Raw genomic sequence first — 21,439 nt, forward strand, 5'->3', positions numbered from 1 at the left:
CTTGGGTTGTCCATCTATTTGAGTGTGTGTATACACACATGCATGCATATAAATAAAATGAATGAATGAAGGTCATGTGAAGTTTCATTGTCATTCCAACACATTTTTCCAGAATCCATTTGAAACAAAACAGGAGGTCTGTGTACAGGGCTATAACACTTTTTTTTTTTTTTTTTTTTTTTTTAAGTTTTGACAAGTATAAAGTCAGTACATCAAACATTTCCATTAAAACAAGTTCATACACATTACTGAATGTGACCAAAGCATAAAATGTGGATGGGTACAAATACTTTTCCCTGGTCATCTATAGGTTACTGAAAAAAATAAAATATGGATAGCCAAATTTACTTGCATACTGTTAATTGCATCCAGAAAAAAAACCCTGTAGTTTAATGATTTAAAGACTTTGCTGAACTTAAATCTAGCTACTGCTTTACTGTCTCAGGTGTCTAATTGCCAGGTGAACCATCAGCTAATGTATGCTTGTCAGTTTGTAAGTCTGCTGCTTGCAAGGCCAATTGCAATGTTTTTCTGTGTTTTTATACGGTCAACTCAAATTGTTGATGTACAGTTTCTAGTTTTCTTGTTTTTTGTTTTGTTAATTAGCTTTAGTTGATTGTCAAGGTTCCTTGGTAAATGGCAACTAATTTACCATTATCCAAAATCAATCCATTTAAGCACATTTAGAAGTTGCAGAAAATGTTTGCGTATTCACGGTTTATTTTAATTTATCCATTTTATTTATGAAAATGTGCAAATATGACGGGGAATCGAGGCTGTGGGGCTGTTTTGCAGTTGGTGGTCTGTCTTGAAGATTGATAATCATGAATTCTGGACAAAGAGACTTTAATCCTATCCTATACCTGGTTTTCTCTAAACATATAATATATGCATACGTCCAGATCAATCCAGAAATAGTTATAGGAAAACAAATATCTGATTCTGGTGGGGGGTTTTTTTTGGTTTGTTTGTTTTAAAGCCTGTGCTTGTTCTGAACTCAAAATGAATATAAACATGTGTGAACTTAAGAATAGAATTGAACTTGGTGTTCAGGCCCAATATCAAATTAGATTTGTTTTTTTTCTTGAAAAAGTAGTTACCATATTAAACATCATTTTTAACTCAATGTCACTTGTGTGAATTAATTTTGCTGAGTTTCTTGAAGGTTATAACCAGCTAAAAGTCTGGACTGGACTTTAGCTTGGAGGAGACATGTAAAGCAACAGTAGCAAATGGAGGCATAAATGGTAAATTCTTCCTTGATCCATGTGAGGGACTTCTCTCCGTCTCTCTCTCATACACACACGTGAGAGACCTCTCTCTCGCTCGCGCTCTCTCACACACACACACACAGGGCTACTCTGTAAACGTACAGCAGGATCTCACAGAGGAGCTGAAGGTAAGTGCTCTGTTTTTAACTAAAAAACAAAGCAGTCATTGCTTATTGAAACTGAATAGCTAATATTTAGGAAATGTGACTAGTTTAGTGCAGAAATCAGACCTAGGGGTTTTCCTGTTTGGTGTACAGCAGTTAGATAAATGTTTAAAAGATGTTTACCTGTGAAAGTATTTATGGTGGATGTAAATTAACACTGAAATTTTAACCTATTGGCTTCGTGCTTGCTTTTTGTTTGGGTTAAATGGTTAGCAGGTAAGAACTGTTTGTTTTTTCATCTTTACAATAAGCACTTGGAGTGCTGAACAAACATTTAACGTTCATTTGCATATAGTTGGAGTTAACACATGCAGGTTTTTTTTTTTTTAATTAATGCCCGAGTTACATAATAGAAATTAATATATAATGGTGCTTATTTGTAGTCAATTGGACTTCATTTAATAACTGTTGATGAATTAGTGGCAAATATGTTAAGTGAACAAATTCAGTGTTCCAATAACATTTACAATATTGCTTGCTTGCGACCCTGTAGAACAGGATAAAGCGGCTAGAGATGATGAGATGAGACAAATGGTAAAAGTTAGTGGGGTCAGCAAAAGAACATCAGATAGATGAGAGCAGTTTCTAAGTGTTTCTAGCCCTATTATAATCATGTAATTTCAAAGCAGTGATGTCCTTTATGCAGGAGTCTGCTCTTTTAGGTGAACTAAAGAGCTGAGTCGTACGCACTAACCAGGGTTTGTAGATGTAATGTTACTTTTGCATGCTGCACAGTCAAATGCTATTCGGAGCATTTGAGCTGTATGTACGGTATAAGGCAGCATGAGCGAGAGGATCTGATACACTTATTTAAGAAGTCATCTTTGTCACATATACACTCACTGGCCACTTTATTACCCATCCACCTGCTGTTTTATGCAGTTATCTAATCATCCAGTCCCTTGGCAGCAGCACAATGCATAAAATCATGCTGCTACAACTTAGGAGCTTCAGTTAATGTTCACTTCAAACATCAGAATGGGGAAAAAATAATGATCTCAAAGTGCGACTTTCACTGTGGCATGGGTGTTGGTTTGAGCCAGATGGACTGGTTTGAGTATTTCAGAAACTGCTGATCTCCTGGGGTTTACACAGAATGGTGTGAAAAACAAAAAACATTGAGTGAATGATGGTTCTGTGGGTGGAAACATCTTGAGAGAGGTCAAAGGAAAATGGCCAAATTGGTTCGAGCTGCCAGGAAGGAGATAGCAACTCATATAATCACTCTTTCCAACCCTGGTGAGCAGAAAAGCATCTCAGCATGCAACAGCAGAACACCGTGGGTTCCACTCCTGCCAGCCAAGAACAGGAGTCTTAGAATCAAGAACAAGTTCCTATTAAAGTGGCCGGTGAGTGTACATTACCATGCACTGAAATTTTTATTCATGTATCCCAGCTTGTTAGAAAGTAGTGGTCAGAGTGCATGTATCCATGATAGTGTCCCTGGAGCAGATTGGGTTAAGGCAGTGTTGGGCCTTGAACCCCAACCTTCTTATCAGTAACTCACAATCTTAATCACTGAGCAACCACAGCCTTATATTTGTCACGTCTAGATTATAGCACAGTGAAATTGCCTCTTGTTAGGAAGCTGGGTTCAGCCACAACATGGAGCCCCTGGAGCAGATAGGGTTATGGCAGTGTTTGGGGCTTGGACCCTCAACCCTCTGATCAGTAACCCAGAGCCTTAAACATTGAGCCACCACTACCCTAGTATAGGGGAGGTGATCGATTATCAGAATAAAATGGAGATAAATCTTAATGAAGTGCAAACACAGGAAGCACAATATCATTATTACAGCGATGCTTAATTTGTCATTGCATATGGTTGAGATGGTTCTTTTTGATTGACTGAGTAAAATGATAAAACTCACTCAGAAGATCCAGAATTCCCTTCACTAGTTCAAGTTTCAGCTGTTTTGTTTGCCCTAAAATTAGCTCTGCCCTATGGGAACTCATCATGGTTTATGTTCAATATTTGCAATACATTCAAACTTCCATTACCAATAGCAAGCAGAGAAAACATAAATTCAGTTCAGTGCCTACATGCCTTCATTTTAGCTTTGAGATTAAGGGACCATTGTAAAAAGTGCTTATTGTTTAAATAAACGATCAATTTTCCACACAAATTTTAAGAGTCCTCAACAAAAAAATCCTGTAATTTTAAATAGTAATTTAACCATGGTATGTATGTAAGTTTATCATTCATTAATCTTCAATAAATATCTTGGTCAGGGTCAAGGTGGATTTAAAAGCCTTTTCTGGGAACACTCGGTGTGAATGGGATGCCAGTCCATCAGAGGTCACCATGCATACCACATACCAGTATGGTTGTGGGAGGAACTGGAGAGCCCAGAGGAATTTAAATATTTAATATTACAAATTCAGTATACACTATATGGCCAAATGGATGCAGACATGTAACCATTGCACACTGGGCAGGACCGCTCCTAGAGCAGCCTTCACTGTTCTCTTGTGTTGTGGCTGTGGAGATTTGTGCCCATTTAAGCCATTGATGTCAAGCGAAAAGGCCTGACTCGTAGTGGACATTCCAATTAATCACAAAGGTGTTCAGTGGGGTTGGGTTGAGGTCCGGGCTCTGTGAGAGTCTCTTGACTTTTCATTCCAACCTTGGCAAAGCATGTGTTTATGGATCTTAGTTAATGCACAGAGGCATTGTCATGCTGGAACAGATGTGGGCTATGTTCTTTAGTTCCAGCAAAAAGAAATATTATTCCTATACTATAAAAAGGTGTTCTAGACAGTTGTGTGCTTCTAACTTTGTGGCAGTTGGGGGAACAGTTTGGGGAAGGCCCAAATACTGTATATTACAACCCTGATTCCAAAAAAGTTGGGACAAAGTACAAATTGTAAATAAAAATGGAATGCAATAATTTACAAATCTCAAAAACTGATATTGTATTCACAATAGAACATAGACAACATATCAAATGTCGAAAGTGAGACATTTTGAAATTTCATGCCAAATATTGGCTCATTTGAAATTTCATGACCGCAACACATCTCAAAAAAGTTGGGACAGGGGCAATAAGAGGCTGGAAAAGTTAAAGGTACAAAAAAGGAACAGCTGGAGGACCAAATTGCAACTCATTAGGTCAATTGGCAATAGGTCATTAACATGACTGGGTATAAAAAGAGCATCTTGGAGTGGCAGTGGCTCTCAGAAGTAAAGATGGGAAGAGGATCACCAATCCCCCTAATTCTGCGCCGACAAATAGTGGAGCAAAATCAGAAAGGAGTTCGACAGTGTAAAATTGCAAAGAGTTTGAACATATCATCTACAGTGCATAATATCATCAAACGATTCAGAGAATCTGGAAGAATCTCTATGCGTAAGGGTCAAGGCCGGAAAACTATACTGGGTGCTCGTGATCTTCGGGCCCTTACATGGCACTGCATCACATACAGGCATGGTATGTACTGGAAATCACAAAATGGGCTCAGGAATATTTCCAGAGAGCATTTTCTGTGAACACAATTCACCATGCCATCCGCCATTGCCAGCTAAAACTCTATAGTTCAAAGAAGAAGCCATATCTAAACATGATCCAGAAGCGCAGACGTCTTCTCTGGGCCAAGGCTCATTTAAAATGGACTGTGGCAAAGTGGAAAACTGTTCTGTGGTCAGACAAATCAAAATTTGAAGTTCTTTATGGAAATCAGGGACGCCGTGTCATTCGGACTAAAGAGGAGAAGGACGACCCAAGTTGTTATCAGCGCTCAGTTCAGAAGCCTGCATCTCTGATGGTATGGGGTTGCATTAGTGCATGTGGCATGGGCAGCTTACATATCTGGAAAGACACCATCAATGCTGAAAGGTATATCCAGGTTCTAGAGCAACATATGCTCCCATCCAGACGACGTCTCTTTCAGGGAAGACCTTGCATTTTCCAACATGACAATGCCAAACCACATGCTGCATCAATTACAGCATCATGGCTGCGTAGAAGAAGGGTCCGGGTACTGAACTGGCCAGCCTGCAGTCCAGATCTTTCACCCATAGAAAACATTTGGCGCATCATAAAATGGAAGATATGACAAAAAAAGACCACAGACAGTTGAGCAACTAGAATCCTACATTAGACAAGAATGGGTTAACATTCCTAGATCTAAACTTGAGCAACTTGTCTCCTCAGTCCCCAGACGTTTACAGACTGTTGTAAAGAGAAAAGGGGATGTCTCACAGTGGTAAACATGGCCTTGTCCCAACTTTTTTGAGATGTGGTGTCATGAAATTTAAAATCACCTAATTTTTCTCTTTAAATGATACATTTTCTCAGTTTAAACATTTGATATATCATCTATGTTCTATTCTGAATGAAATATGGAATTTTGAAACTTCCACATCATTGCATTCCGTTTTTATTTACAATTTGTACTTTGTCACAACTTTTTTGGAATCGGGGTTGTATGATGGTAAGATGTCTGTGTACTGTGTAGGCAATAAAAGCTTGAACATACAGTACTGTGCAAAAGTCTCAGGCACCCTACTTTATTTCATGCATCCTTTTGTTATAGATTTCTATCTTATGACTTCTAAGAAAGAAGAAAGCACAACTTTATTCATCACACACTTGTGAAATTTCCTCTCTGCATTTAACCCATCTGAAGCAGTGAACACACACCCAGAGCAGTGGGCAGCCATGCTAACAGCACCCAGGGAGCAATCAGGAGTTGGGTGCCTCGCTCAAGGGCACCCCAGCCCAAGGCCTTCCCAGTTCAAAGACCACATGTCTTTGAACTGTGGGGGAAACCGGAGCATCCGGAGGAAACCCACACAGACGGGGAGAACATGCAAACTCCACACAGGAAGGCCCTTGCCGGCCGCTGGGTTCAAACCCAGAACCTTCTTGCTGTGAGGCAACCGTGCTAACCACTACACCACCTTGCCACCCCAACATTATTGCATTATCGAGTCGGTACAAAAACGTTTTAGAGTCCCAAACATTCATTTTCCAGCAAAAAATTAAACATTACAGAAAAAAAAGTTTGTATCTGAGCAGCATATTACATAAGAGAGCACTTTTCAGATTTAAAAAAAAAAAAAAAAGAAAACATAATGAAGGCTACTGGGTTTTGGTGCAAAATGAAGCAAGTGTGACAAAGTGTCCAGAAGAACTGTGGCTGGTTCTGCAAGATGCTCAGTAAAACCTACAGCTCATTTTCTTCTAAAACTGCACTAACTATACCTGAGACGACTATTTTTATTTATTTATTTTAAATAGCAAAGGGTCGTCTCGCACAAAATATTGACTTTATTTATGGTCTACTGCTGTTTATAGTATTTTCTGTAATGTTGAAACATTTTAATTATTTTAAGCCATTTTTGGTCTACAGCATTTCTTTACATGTGCCTAGGCTTTTGCACATTATTGTACATCTGGCCATGTAATACATTTTATCTTTCAGGCCTACTCATGCAAATGCAAATTCATTACAGAACAGGTAATGATGGAGACTTACTACAAAAAATAAAATTTCAAAAATCTTTTGTGGATTTTAATTAATTTTGATTGTCATTCTATTTATATCATGGTGAGAGTTGTGGGGGAGCCAGAGTCTGTTCTAGGAACACTGTTTGCCAGGCCTTCTTATCCTCAGCAGGAATCACTGTCATCACAAAGCATCAAGTAATACAGGCTGGTGTATGTACTCTGACTGATGGTGATCCATGAAAGTCATGAGACCCATCAAACCAAGCTTACTTCACTTGAACAAGAAAAAAGAATGGAAAAGCTAACAGTTTAAGAGTCATTGACAACTTTTGTATAATCAAACATTGTTCTCAATGACTGAGGATACTTCCTAGTCTACATTGCTTTCTTTACATTGTAAAAGAAGTTGTGTCTTCTCCGGGTGCTGTATCACAGCTACCCACTGCCCTGGGTATGTGTGCTCATCCCCAGATGGGTTAAATGCAGAGAGAGAATTTCACTGTGCTCTAATGTACATGTGACACAGGCTTAAAATTCTCACACGCAAAAAAATTATACGCTAATATTGCTAGGCTAGGAGTTAGATAAGCCACAGAATTTAAAGTTGTAAAGAGCAAGTAGTAATATATGTAGATACCTAATCTTCAAAAATTGCTTTACTAGTACATCTTGAAAGGGTTTTTTTTTTTTTACATAATTTAATTAAAAAAGTAAACTTTTCTATATTCATTACACGTAAAGTGAAATATTTCAAGCCTTTTTTTGTTTTAATTTTGATGATTATGGCTTATAGCTTGTGAACATCAGAAATCCAGTATCTCAAATTATTAGTATTTCCTAAGATCAATCAAAAAAGGATTTACAATACAGAAATGTCCAACTTCTGGAAAGTACAGTGGCGCTTGAAAGTTTGTGAACCCTTTAGAATTTTCTATATTTCTGGATAAATATGACCTAAAACATCAGATTTTCACACAAGTCCCAAAAGTAGATAAAGAGAACCCAGTTAAACAAATGAGACAGAAATATTATACTTGGTCATTTATTTATTGAGGAAAATGATCCAATATTACATATCTGTGAGTGGCAAAAAGTATGTGAACCTCTAGGATTAGCAGTTAATTTGAAGGTGAAACTAGAGCAGGGGTGATTTCTCAGAGACAACAAGGGAAGCCGAGCTTCCCCTAAAATTCTCTCCCCAAACTGCGGCATCTACGACGTTGAATTCTCATTAAAACAATAACTTGCATAACATAATATATGCCCAAGATTGTATTTACGTTCATAACTATCCTGTAACTTATTTGAGTGATGTCTGATGAACTTGCAGTTCGCTACGAGAATCACCTTTGCTGCCAGGCTGTAACCAGCGTTGCCAGATACTGCTGACGTTTTCCAGCCAAAATATGTTCAAAACCCGCCAAAATGCACTTAAAACCGCCCAACCTGGCAACACTGGCTGTAACCTTTATTTCAATGGGCTCTATGGCTGGCAGCCGGGTTTCCGTTGCAGTCTATGAGAGGGCTCTGAACAGCCAATTTCGGCTAGTTGTTATTGGTTAAAATCGACAAAATCGTCACTTCCAGGGAAGCCGGGCTTCTCTGGGACTAAATGAGACAGTGGGAGGGACAAGAAGCCGGGCTGATGAAGGATTATTGGAGGTAGTGTTTGAAAGACATGAGGAGGGCGGGCTCTGTACTGCGGCGTCGGCGAGGAACACGGAAGTATGATCAGTGAGTCCCTAGCGGATGTTGAGAAAGTGTAGTCGTGTGCCAAAGTGCTGTCCGACTTTCTTTTCATATAAACGTTTCTTCTCATTGATGTCTCTGTACATTACTCTGTAAATAAATGTAAATATTACTCATTGTGCTCCGTTAACTTTCATCCATTCTATCAGTTTGATCATTCGCGAATTCACTCGTTTATTTCATTTGTAGTTCAATCTGGTTGTAGGCTAGCTTGAGCCTTATTGGGATCTGCAGTGCTAGCTGCTAACAGAAATTGGTGAAGTCTCTGGAAAGCACAACCAGCTAGTACGACAGGGTCACAGACCATTTTCTGGAAAAGGAGCGGAGGGCAGAATTTGTGTATAAATAGTGTGCATCATATAATGTTCATGAATCTGAAGTGTGTATATTGTTCAGTAATGTTAAGAGAATGGTGGGCTCTGTGTTATAGGTTATACCTGGGTATAATATTCAAGGTTCTGTGTGTTGCATAGCCTACCTGGTTAGGAATTTCCAGACTGTGTTGCAGAAGATCTTCAAGGATGTTGCACAGCTGGGTGTTGTGTTAAAGACTGTGTTGCATATCAGGGTATGATGTTCAAGGCTCTTCGTTGAATAGCCAGTGATTTTTGGATGTTTGATATTTTTGATTAAGGATATGAGGCACTAGCCTGGCAAGCCAGACTATAACATGAAATGTACAAGCAAAAATACTTTCTGCCACTAGTTAGGGTTGTCTAGTTCACTATGCTAATGGGGCACACCTTTCTATGCTTTGATATCCGGCCTACAGGTTTTATGATGAATGTGTAAAATGGGCTTCCCCTGTTTTAAAAACCAGCAGCCGCCACTGAACTAGAGTCAGGTGTTTTCAATCAATGGGATGACAATCAGGTGTGAGTGGGCACCCTGTTTTATTTAAAGAACAGGAATCTATCAAAGTCTGATCTTCACAACACATGTTTGTGGAAGTGGATCATGGCACGAACAAAGGAGATTTCTGAGGACCTCAGAAAAAGCGTTGTTGATGCTCATCAGGCTGGAAAAGGTTACAAAGCCATCTCTAAAGAGTTTGGACTCCACCAATCCACAGTCAGATTGTGTACAAATGGAAGGAAATTCAAGACCATTGTTACTCTCCTCAGGAGTGGTCGACCAACAAAGATCACTCCAAGAGCAAGGTGTATAATAATCGGTGAGGTTACAAAGGACCCCAGGATAACTTCTAAGCAACTGAAGGCCTCTCTCACATTGGCTAATGTTCATGAGTCCACCATCAGGAGAACACTGAACAACAATGGTGTGCATGGCAGGGTTGCAAGGAGAAAGCCACTGCTCTCCAAAAAGAACATTGCTGCTCGTCTGCAGTTTGCTAAGGATCACGTGGACAAGCCAGAAGGCTATTGGAAAAATGTTTTGTGGACGGATGAGAACAAAATAGAAATTTTGGTTTAAATGAGAAGCGTTATGTTTGGAGAAAGGAAAACACTGCATTCCAGCATAAGAACCTTATCCCATCTGTGAAATATGGTGGTAGTATCATGGCTTGGGCCTGTTTTGCTGCATCTGGGCCAGGACAGCTTGCCATCATTGATGGAACAATTAATTCTGAATTATACCAGCGAATTCTAAAGGAAAATGTCAGGACATCTGTCCATGAACTGAATCTCAAGAGAAGGTAGGTCATGCAGCAAGACAACGACCCTAAGCACACAAGTCATTCTACCAAAGAATGGCTAAAGAAGAATAAAGTTAATGTTTTGGAATGGCCAAGTCAAAGTCCTGACCTTAATCCAATCGAAACATTGTGGAAGGACCTGAAGCGAGCAGTTCATGTGAGGGGGGGGGAAACCACCAACATCTTTTACATCTTCAACCAACAGTTGAAGCTGTTCTGTACAGAGGAATAGGCTAAAATTTCCTCCAAGCCAGTGTGCAGGACTGATCAACAGTTACCGGAAATGTTTAGTTGCAGTTATTGCTGCCCAAGGGGGTCACACCAGATGCTGAAAGCAAAGGTTCACATACTTTTGCCACTCAGATATGTAATCTTGGATCAATTTTCCTCAATAAATAAATGACTAAGTATAATATTTTTGTCTCATTTGTTTATCTGGGTTCTCTTCATCTACTTTTAGGACTTGTGTGAAAATCTGATGATGTTTTCGGTCATATTTATACAGAAATATAGAAAAATCTAAACGGTTCACAGACTTTCAAGCACCATTGTATGTTCATTTATATGCTCAATACTTGGTTGTGGCTCTTTCACCATAAATTACTGCATCAGTGTCGCTTGGCATGGAGGCGATCAGCCTGTAGCACCGCTGAGGTGTTATTGAAGCCCAGGGTGCTTTGATAGCAGACTTCGGCTTGTCTATATTTTTGGGTCGGGTGTTTCTCATCCTCTCGACAATACCCCATAAAGTCTCTCTGGGGTTCAGGTCTTGTGAGTTGGCTGGCCAATCAAGCACAATAATATCATGGTCAGCAAATCATTTCATAGTAGGTTTGGCACTGTGGGCAAGTAATAAGTCCTGCTGGAAAAGGAAATCGGCATCTCCATAAAGCTTGTCAGTAGATGGAAGCAAGATGTGCTCTAAATTCGCCTGGTAGACAGCTGTGTTGACTTTGGACTTGATAAAACACAGTGGACCAACACCAGCAGATGACATGGCACGTCAAATCCTTACAGACTGGAAATTTCATACTGGACTTCAGCCAACTTGGATTCTGTGCCTCTCCACTCTTCCTCCAGACTCTATGACCTCAATTTCCAAATGAAATGCAAAATTTACTTTCATCTGAAAAGAGCACTTTGGACCACTAAGCAACAGTCCTGTTCTTTCTCTCCTTAGCCCAGGTAAGACGCTTCTGACATGGTCTCTGGTTCAGGAGTGCCTTGATATTAGGAATGTGACAGTTATAGCCCCTTTCCTGAAGATGTCTGTGTATGGTGGCTCTTGATGCACTGACACCAGCCTCAGTCCATTCCTTGTGAAGCTCTCCCAAGTTCTTGAATGGACTTTTCTTGACAATCCTCTCTAGGCTGCACTCATCCCTGTTGCTTGTGCACCTTTTCCAGCCAGCCTTTTCAGCAATGACCTTCTGTAGCTTACCCTCCTTGTGGAGGGAGTTGATGATCGTTTCCTGGACTGCTGTCAAATCAGCAGTCTTCCCCATGATTGTGGTTGCATGTATTGAACTGGACTAAGAGATGCACAGTATTTACAGTATACTGTTTTACTCAAACTCAAATTAAATATTCTAATATTGAGATTTTTTTTTTCACTGTAGGCCATAATTATCAAAACTAAAATAGAAAAATGCTTGAATCATTTTAGTTTGTGTAATGAGTCTAGAATATATTACATTTTCACTTTCTTAAATAACTGATGGAAAATATTGAACTTTTTCATGATATTATTTATTTATTTATTTTTAGATGCACTAGTATACTGATAAGGGTAGTAGTGTGTCCACTCTGGTCTGAAGTGATCACATGCACATTCACAGATGCTAGCATTCATTTACACCTGGAGCAATTTAGAATAGCCAATCCACCTATCAACATGTTTTTGAGAGGTGAAAGGAAACCCAAGTAACTGGAGGAAAACCATGCAGAAACAGAGCATATGTGAAACACCACACACACAGAAACCTGAGCCTATGAAGCAGTAATGGTGCCAGATTAGCAGATATTTGAGGGCTTTTGTAAGGACAATGCTGGAACTTCATCTTACAGCAGTCTATGCTACATTGCATTTTATCAGGTAAACTTACCACTTTGTACACAATTATATACATTTACTGACTGTAGTTCCTCTGGTGCTATTCACAATATAAGGCCCAGCTAATATATTTGGAAAAATATAGGCCCAGCTAATATATTTGACCTAATATTCTTTGCCAATGGACCTTGGTCAGTATCGCAGTGGCACTACCATGATAGTGGCTTGTTAGCAACTGTTGAACTGGCATGACTGTCCAGAACCTACCAACCAGAATTATTACCTGTCAATTGGGTGGCATGGTGGTGTAATGGTTAGCACTGTTGCCTCACAACAAGAAGGTTCTGGGTTTGAAACCAGCAGCCAGTGGGGTCTTTCTATGTGGAGTTTGCATGTTCTCCCCGTGTCTGTGTAGGTTTCCTCCGGGTGCTCCAGTTTCCCCCACAGTTCAAAGACATGCAGGTTAGGTTAACATGGGGTGGCTTTGGGCTGAAGTGCCCTTGAGCAAGGCACCTAAGCCCCAACTGCTCCCCTGGTGCTGTAGCATAGTTGCCCACTGCTCTGGGTATGTGTGTGTGTGTTTATTGCTCACTTGGGTGTGTTCATGCGTGTGTTCACTGCTTCAGATGGGTTAAATGCAGAGGGCAAATTTCACCGTGCTTGAGTGTGCATGTGGGCTGCTGTTGCTTCTTCATGCAGAAGCAAAGCCAACTCAGCCTCAGTACTCAGTTTCTTTGAATTTCTCAGGACTCTCTGGAACTGAAAAGCCAGTCTGATGTTTACTCACCTTCTCATTACTTTCTGTGTACTCTATACCTTTTGTACACTGTATACTAATATTTTCTGTTGCACTCTTTATTTTCTTATCATTATCTCTGTTAAACATTGGGACTTCTTGGTACCGTATGTCAGTCTGCTCTGCCATTTCTTAAGGATGTATCAATAACACCAAGATAATCCTAACTTGTCTTCTCTATTAAACTAATTTTCCACACACAAAATATTTGACATAGAAGAATAAGAGGTTACAATTAATAAACTTTATAATTCATAAACAGCATTATGCATTAACCTGAACTTTTTTTTTGCAATGATTCTACACTGTATACACCATGACTTTTTGTCCTTTCTAGGTACAGTACAGAGAAAATGTTATTCATCCCTTTTTAGACCAGACATGTGACATGCCTACTTCAGCAATAACATTTTTATGTACTGACGCTAACAGAAGGCAGCAAAACCCAGAAATAAACATCATTAATCTGTTAGTGAAATGTAATTACAGATGCATTATAAGCAATAAACACTCAAAAAGGATTTCTTGCATCCAAGTATATCACTTATTACAACAAATATTACCTTTGCACTTCATTAAGCATTCACGTTTTAGACATGGATATAATATGTCGCCACTGCCGAACCTGATCTGGGCTTGAGGCAAACCATAATTTTTGCTTGACTTTGCCAGAATTGCAGCAGTAGGGTGGCCAGTTCCCTTCTGCACACTCACATTCACATCTATGGGCAATTTAAATTAACCAGTTAACCTTGGACTGTGGGAGAAACCAGAGCACCCAGTGGAAACACACAGACACGGGGAAAACATGCAAACTCCGCACAGAAAGGCCTCTGCTGGCCACTGGGCACAAATCCAGAACCTTCGTGCTATGAGGTGACAGCACTGAGCACTACACCACCCCAGATGCTATATAACACCCTGTAATACCCTTCAGCCAATAAATTTTGGTTTATTGAATTCAGTCTAATTTGTTCAGAGGAAAAACCATGACTGAGTAGTAAAAGGTCAAATATGGAGGCAAACAGGTCCCATGATTTGTATTCAGGTTAAGATGAAGGTTGAGTTTTTGGTTCTCACTGTTCTTCTGACTTCAATTGCATGAAATCCAGTGAAATTGTTTGCTGGAAATTGGGTGCATATTTGTGCAAGTATGAAAGGGATTATATTATATTTCTGTCTTTGAAGGTAATAATAATGATAATGTATTCCATTTACATCATGCCTATTTCTGTGGCACTCAGTGGTCTGCGCCTCATTAATATCAGTCTGATCTTAAACCAAAATTGATGGGCCTAAGAATCCGCATGGGGTGTAGGGCAGTAGAAGCACAAAGAGATGAGGTGGGGTGAGGTCATGTAATGCTGTGTAAGTGAGACTTAATACACAAGGCTTTTTTTTTTTTACTAATTAGTATTTATTAACTGATTGTTGGCTACATTAAATACCAAAACCAGTGATCAGAAATCTATACAATAAAATAAACAAACCACCTCTGTGGAATGTGCAGTGCAACCTATAGTAAACAAACTTTGCTATTGTAACTTATCAGACCTCCTGTATTTGGAATGATGACTGTATACTCAGTTCTCCTTAGCTCAAAGGATTTATATTCACAGTGAAGAAAAAAAAGTCACTTGTCTTCTGCCTTTAGGCAAAACCCACTCTCTAAAATGTGTGCTCTCATATACATATACAGTGTCTTGCAAAAGTATTCATCCCCCTTTGTGTTTGTCCTGTTTTGTTGCATTACAAGCTGGAATTAAAATGGATTTTGTGTGTGTGTGTGTGTGGGGGGGGGGGGGGTTAGCAAAATTTTGATTTACGCAACATGCCTACAGCTTTAAAGGTGAAAATTGTTGTTTTATTGTGACACAAACAATAATTAAGATGAAAAAACAGAATCTGGAGTGTGCTTAGGTTCCCCCCCCCCCCCCCCCCCCAAAAAAAAAAAAAAGTCAATACTTTGTAGAGCCACCTTTTGCTGCAATTACTGCTGCAAGTCTCTTGGGGTATGCCTCTATTAGTTTAGCACATCTAACCACTGGGATTTTTGCCCATTCCTCAAGGCAAAACTGCTGCAACTCCAAGTTAGATGGGTTGCGTTGGTGTATAGCAATCTTCAAGTTATGTCACAGATTCTCAATTGGATTGAGGTCTGGGCATTGACCAGGCCATTCCAACACATTTCCCTTTAAACCACTCCAGTGTAGCTTTAGCAGGATGTTTAGGGTCATTGTCCTGCTGGAACGTGAACCTTCGTCCCAGTCTCAAACCTCTGGCTGACTCAAACAAGTTTTCCTCCAGAATTGCCCTGTATTTAGTGCCCTCCATCTTTCCTTCAGTCCTGAACAGCTTTCCTGTCCCTGCAGATGAAAAACATCCCCACAGCATGATGCTGTCACCCTCATGCTTCATTGTGGGAATGGTGTTCTCAGGGTGTTGGGTTTGCGCCAAGTCAAGTTTTTGTATAACGCTTTTAATAATAAACATTGTTGCAAAGCAGCTTTACAGAATTTGAACGACTTAAAACGAGCTAATTTTATCCCTAATCTATCCCCAATGAGCAAGCCTGTGGCGACGGTGGCAAGGGAAAAACTCCCTCAGACGACATGAGGAAGAAACCTTGAGAGGAACCAGACTCAAAAGGGAACCCATCTTCATATGGGCAACAACAGACATGACTATAACAGTTTTAACATGAAGTCAGTTTCGTTGATGTTATAAACTCATTAATGGAAACTTGAGTGCAAAACTGTTCATGACAACTGCAGTCCTAAAGTTAGCAAGTCAACTGTAGTCTTTAGCCATAAAAGCATTACTGTAAGTGTCCAGAGCGTCTTCCAAGTGTGACTTTCAACTGTCCATATGGGGCTGCCCTCCACAGGAGCGATGTGATGAGACTCTAACCAGACACAGGGCACCAGGATGGATCAGGCAGGTCTGAGGAGCAGAAGAGGTCAGCATCTTGATCCCAGGACTGACATGTAATTCAGAGGGACAGATTTGGAGGGGGGAGAGAGAAAACACAGGTTGTTAGGTATGCTCAATGTCACCTGAATAAGCAGGAACAGTATACTGTACATATTGCACTCAGTACAAGCAGGGACTCTGGCAAAACTAACTATGACAGCATAACTAAAAGGGGAGAGCCAGAAGGTAACACAGGCATGAGGGAGCCCCAGGACATAAAGCAGCAGCCACTATACTGTCAAAAAACTGGAGTGAGCAAGCGAGTGGGGGACTTGCAGCATCCATACATCCCAGTTTACCAAAACACACTATGTCTGAGGACCCTCCAGAGCTACACCTTTACCTCATAAGCACCATTAACAAAAGGCTTGACTAAACAGATATGTTTTCAGCCTAGACTTAAACACTGAGACTGTGTCTGATTCCTGAACGTTACTTGGAAGGCTGTTCCATAACTGTGGGGCTTTGTAAGAAAAGGCTCTGCCCCCTGATGTAGCCTTCACTATACGAGGTACCAGCAAATACACTGCACCTTTTGATCCAAGTAGGCGTGGTGGGTCATAGAGGACCAGAAGTTCACTCAGGTATTGTGGTGCGAGACCATTCAGTGCTTTAAAGGTCAATAGTAGTATTTAATAATCAATACAAAATTTGATTGGGAGCCAATGCATTGTGGATAAGACAGGGGTGATGTGGTCATATTTTCTAGTTCTAGTAAGGACTCTTGCTGCTGCATTTTGAACTAACTGGAGCTTGTTTATGCACTTATTAGAACATCCAGACAGTAAGGCATTGCAATAATCCAACCTGGAGGTAACAAAAGCATGAACTAGTTTTTCTGCGTCATGTAGTAACATTAAATTTCTTATCTTAGCAATATTTCTGAGATGAAAGAAAGCTATCCAGGTGACGTTATCAATGTGAGTTTCGAATGAAAGACTGGGGTCAATAATCACTCCGAGGTCTTTTACTGCTGCACATGAAGAAACAGAAAGGCCATCCAGAGTTACTGTGTAATCAGAAAACTTGCTTCTAGCTGCATGTGGTCCGAGTACAAGTACTCCAGTCTTGTCAGAGTTAAGCAGAAGGAAGTTAATAAGCATCCAGTGTCTAATGTCCTTCACAGATTTCTCAATTCTATTAAGCTGGTGTCTCTCATCAGATTTTACAGAAACATACAACTGTGTGTCATCAGCATAACAGTGGAAACTAATACAATGTTTATGAATAATATCACCCAGTGGTAACCTATATAAAGAAAAAACACATGCGCCCCACATGGCATTTCCCATGATGGACAAAAAGATTAATTTTAGTCTCATTTCACCAGAGAATCTTCTTCCATGTGTTTGGGGAGTCTACCACATGCTGTTGGGCAAACTGCAAACTTGTTTTCTTAAGCACTGGCTTTTTTTATGGCCACTCTTCCATAAAGCCCCACTCTGTGGAGTGTACTGCTTAAAGTGGTCCTATGGACAGATACTTCCATCTCCTCTGTGGATCTTTACAGCTCCTTCAGTATTATCTTTTGTGTCTTTGTTGCATCTCTGATTAATGCCCTCCTTGCCTGGTCTGTGAGTTTTGGTGGGCGGCCTTCTTTTGTCAGGTTTGTAGCGGTGCCATATTCTTTCCATTTTGCTATAGTGTATTTAATGGTGCTCTGTGGGATATTCAAATTTGGATTTTTTTTTTTTTTTTTAATAACCCAACTCTGATCTATACTTCTCCACAACTTTGTCTCTGACCTGTTTGGAGGCTCCTTGGTTTTCATGTTGCTTGCTTAGTAGTGTTGCAGAGTCAGGGTCCTTCCAGAACAAGTTGATTTATACAGACATCATGTGACACTTTGATTGCACACAGGTGGCTCTTAATCAACTACTTATGTGACTTAAGTGAATTGGTTGGACCAGCTCTTATTTAGGGGTATCATACGAAAGGGGGTGAATACCTATGCACACTCCAGATTTCTGTTTTTTCATCTTTAATTATTGTTTGTGTCACAGTAAAACAATAATTTGCACCTTTGGTAGGCATGTTGTGTAAATCAAATGGTGCTACCTCCCCCCCCAAAAAAAAAAAAATTAATTCCAGCTTGTAATGTAACAAAACAGGACAAACACCAGGGGGTTAATACTTTTGCAAGACACTGTACATACATGTATTGCACATACAGTATATGCATGTGTTCTGTACATACATACTCTACATATATACTGTATATCATTTCTCTTGAAGTTGCTGTTCAGTTTGATCGTGCTGTAAAACTGAGCAAATTGCTTATTTGACAGCACAAATATTTGTTCAGCTGAGCAAATCATTCATTCTGAATGTTAGATGTTGGGTTGTGGCTCATGGAATCTTTTATTATTTGGGACTCACTGAAGCAGATGTAATTCAAGTTTTGATCAAAACATTTTTACTGAGTCCTAACTTGTTTCAGTCAAAATGAGGTAAGAAATGGTCCTACTAAGGAATCATTGAATATAGAAAGGTAGACCTTGCACATCATAGCTTTAAGTTCCACACTGTATGGACTGCTAGTGCATATTTTGAAAAATTGCACTTATATATGTTTGTTATATAATATGTATAAAAAAATAGCCTCTCTTTAGTTCTACGTTGACTTGACTACTCTTTTCAACTAATGGAATAAAGTAGTTGATTCCTGTTGAGGCCAAAGCACTCCAGAGCTCTCTGTGTACAGGCAAACACATTTCAGCACAACTTTGTCAATTGAATATACAGGTTGAATTGCATTACGTTCAGTCATGTGCTTTCTAGCAGCCAAGAGGCTGAATAATCATTAGTTTTGTAAAGGATGTCCAATCCTGATGTCTTCAGGACGGTGTTGCATCTTACATATTCTGGCTGTGTGTTTTGTAGATGGTGCTATACAGTAGTGTGTGATGAATATTTGTAAAGGCCAGAACTGTAAACCAGAGAGGACATCGCTGCTTTCCACATAAGCCTGAAAACTAGTAGGAAGATTTAGTACTGAACTGATCATCATGATAGACCTGAGCTACCTTACTGAGGAGGAGCAGGAGGTGATTATGGCGGTGTTAAAGAGGGACACAGAGCTGAAGAAGGCAGAGGAAGAAAGAATCAAGTAAGTCCTCCTAATGATATTGAACATAATTAGATCCTAAACAAAACATTTTTGCTCTCATGAGCAGAATAAGCTAAAGTGAAAAAGTGGTGTTTGTCTTGTAATGTAATAAAGCTTGAGCTGATCTCGAACTCATCATTCAAAGGACTGCTTCAGGGTGAGTCGAGTACTTACATTACCATCGGCTTTATTTGACAAACATTCAGATGGTGCTCAAATATCCATATGGGTGAACCTGAAGTGATTCTCTACTTTCTTACTAACTGTGAATCATATTGAACAGCCAGCACTAGCCAGACTGCACATATAATGGAACAATATGGATATAAAAGGAGGAATGCAGAAACTGGCCACAATTAGGTGATTTCTTTGCTTTGCTCAACCATGGATAAAAGGATTAAGTCTACCCCTGTGGAATAATTGCCCTGCCCATTTCACATGACCAGCATAATTTCCTAAAATTGAGAATGTATTCCACTGGCTAGATGCATGATTTTAATCAAATTGCTTTGATTTACTGCTATGCCCCACAACATTTTGTGTTATGAGCTTTTAAATAGCTTTTGGATCATTTCTCACAGTTAGTTTTAGGATTGTGTTGAGTTAAAGGAATGTCATTGTAGTTAAGAGAAAATCAGTTTTAATATTCACTTCCAAATTTATTATTAAATGATTAATTATATAATTAACGGATACTACTATTATTTTAAGATATTTGTATAAAATGAAATTGGGCCCTTAAGTTTGGAAATATGGTACTTCTGGGGCAATACATCATAAAGATGTTGGTGAATGTAATGTATCTTGTGTGACAAGGTATTCTTTATTTTTATTAAGCAAACATAACTGTCTCAAGATGCTGTCAATACTGTTATTCATTCAGGAAGCTCAAGGAGAGATGAGTATTGCTTGTGTTCAACACGGTGGATTTTTAGAGTACATAAAATTCTCCATGACCTACAGAGTTTTTATAATTTTTAGTACACTGAAATAGAACTGGTGCAAGTGGCTAACTAATTCCATCATTTCAAGAGATATATACTAAAACCCTGCAAAAATAATGTACCATACAGAGAATCTCCCTTTGGTTTTAATTCTGAAGAAAATGTTTAGTAAAACACTGCCTTTTTATGACATACAAAATGAGATTTTCTCTTCTACCAGTGATGAAGTAAACCAATTTGTGGCTTTTGGAATGTGTGGTATTTGTCCTTAGCTGACTGGTAGTAGGGGAGAGCAGGGAGACTTGGGACAGGGAGACTTGGGACAGTTTGTGTTTCCATAAATTAATTTTAACCAATCAGGTTTTAGATTACATCAGAAGTTAGATGTTGCCCCTCAGAGTAAACTACTGCCTTTGTAGCCATGAAGCTGAACACTGCAGCAAGATCTGTGCAGTTCAATATTTTTTGTCAACCAAAACTTGTATTTTCTACTTTGCAGTCCACCTCCATTATATTGTGTAATGTAAGCTGGTTAATTCCTAACAAACCCTGAATTCAAGTATGTAACCTAGAGTCAGCATAGACTAGTGCAACTCAAATAATTAGAATATTGTGAAAAAGTTCAATATTTTCCATCAGTTATTTAAGAAAGAGAAAATGTAATATATTCTAGACTCATTACACATATAAACTAAAATGATTCAAGCATTTTCTATTTTAGTTTTGATAATTATGGCCTACAGTGGAAAAAAAACCCTCAAAATATTAGAATATTTAATTTGAGTTTGAGTAAAACAGTATAAATACTGTAGCCTAGTAAACTAGACCCAACCGCCTAGCGGCCAAAAATATTTTTGGCCTAGCGAATGGGTCTAGCCTCGCACCATATAAACAAAAACACCCCGGGCATCAAATCATGCCCGCCAATCACAATGCAAGGTTTTTGTTTGGATTCTTTGGGCGGGCTTTTGCAGGAGTGACGACAAAGCTGCGCGACGCTGGAGAAAGCGCAACAGGAAAGATGGCTACCGCTAGTGAACAGCGCATGTTTGACTCCGCTTTGGAATCAGTTTTAGAAGAATTAGACTTGGAGTTTTCGTTGAAACATGAGCAGGAAGAGGCTCTCCGCTCATTCCTTTTCAAGAAGGACGTTTTCGCTGTTTTGCCGACCGGCTATGGCAAAAGTCTGATCTACCAGCTGGCTCCGCTCGTAGCCAAAAGGATGGGGCTAGTTTGTGCAGTACGAAGAATTAATAAACAGCTTTGAAAC

General features: G+C 39.5%; 1 protein-coding gene across 9 annotated transcripts in view; it reads left to right on the forward strand.

The window, feature by feature from the left end:
* The first annotated feature begins 1,305 nt into the window (after window positions 1–1,305).
* The window catches only part of sytl2b (synaptotagmin-like 2b), a 107,175-nt gene continuing 87,041 nt past the window's right edge, over window positions 1,306–21,439 (forward strand). For 4 of the 9 annotated variants that reach the window (XM_060943781.1, XM_060943782.1, XM_060943783.1 and 1 more), the window contains exons 1-2: window positions 1,306–1,399; window positions 19,000–19,225. In XM_060943781.1, coding sequence (XP_060799764.1) covers window positions 19,125–19,225 — 101 coding nt within the window. In that variant the 5' untranslated portion in view covers window positions 1,306–1,399; window positions 19,000–19,124. Of the gene's footprint in view, window positions 1,400–18,999; window positions 19,226–21,439 lie in introns of those variants that run through there. The other 5 variants (XM_060943787.1, XM_060943784.1, XM_060943791.1 and 2 more) reach the window with 4 other exon arrangements.

This window comes from Neoarius graeffei, chromosome 17, assembly GCF_027579695.1.
Source record: "Neoarius graeffei isolate fNeoGra1 chromosome 17, fNeoGra1.pri, whole genome shotgun sequence".
NCBI classification, from domain to species: domain Eukaryota; kingdom Metazoa; phylum Chordata; class Actinopteri; order Siluriformes; family Ariidae; genus Neoarius; species Neoarius graeffei.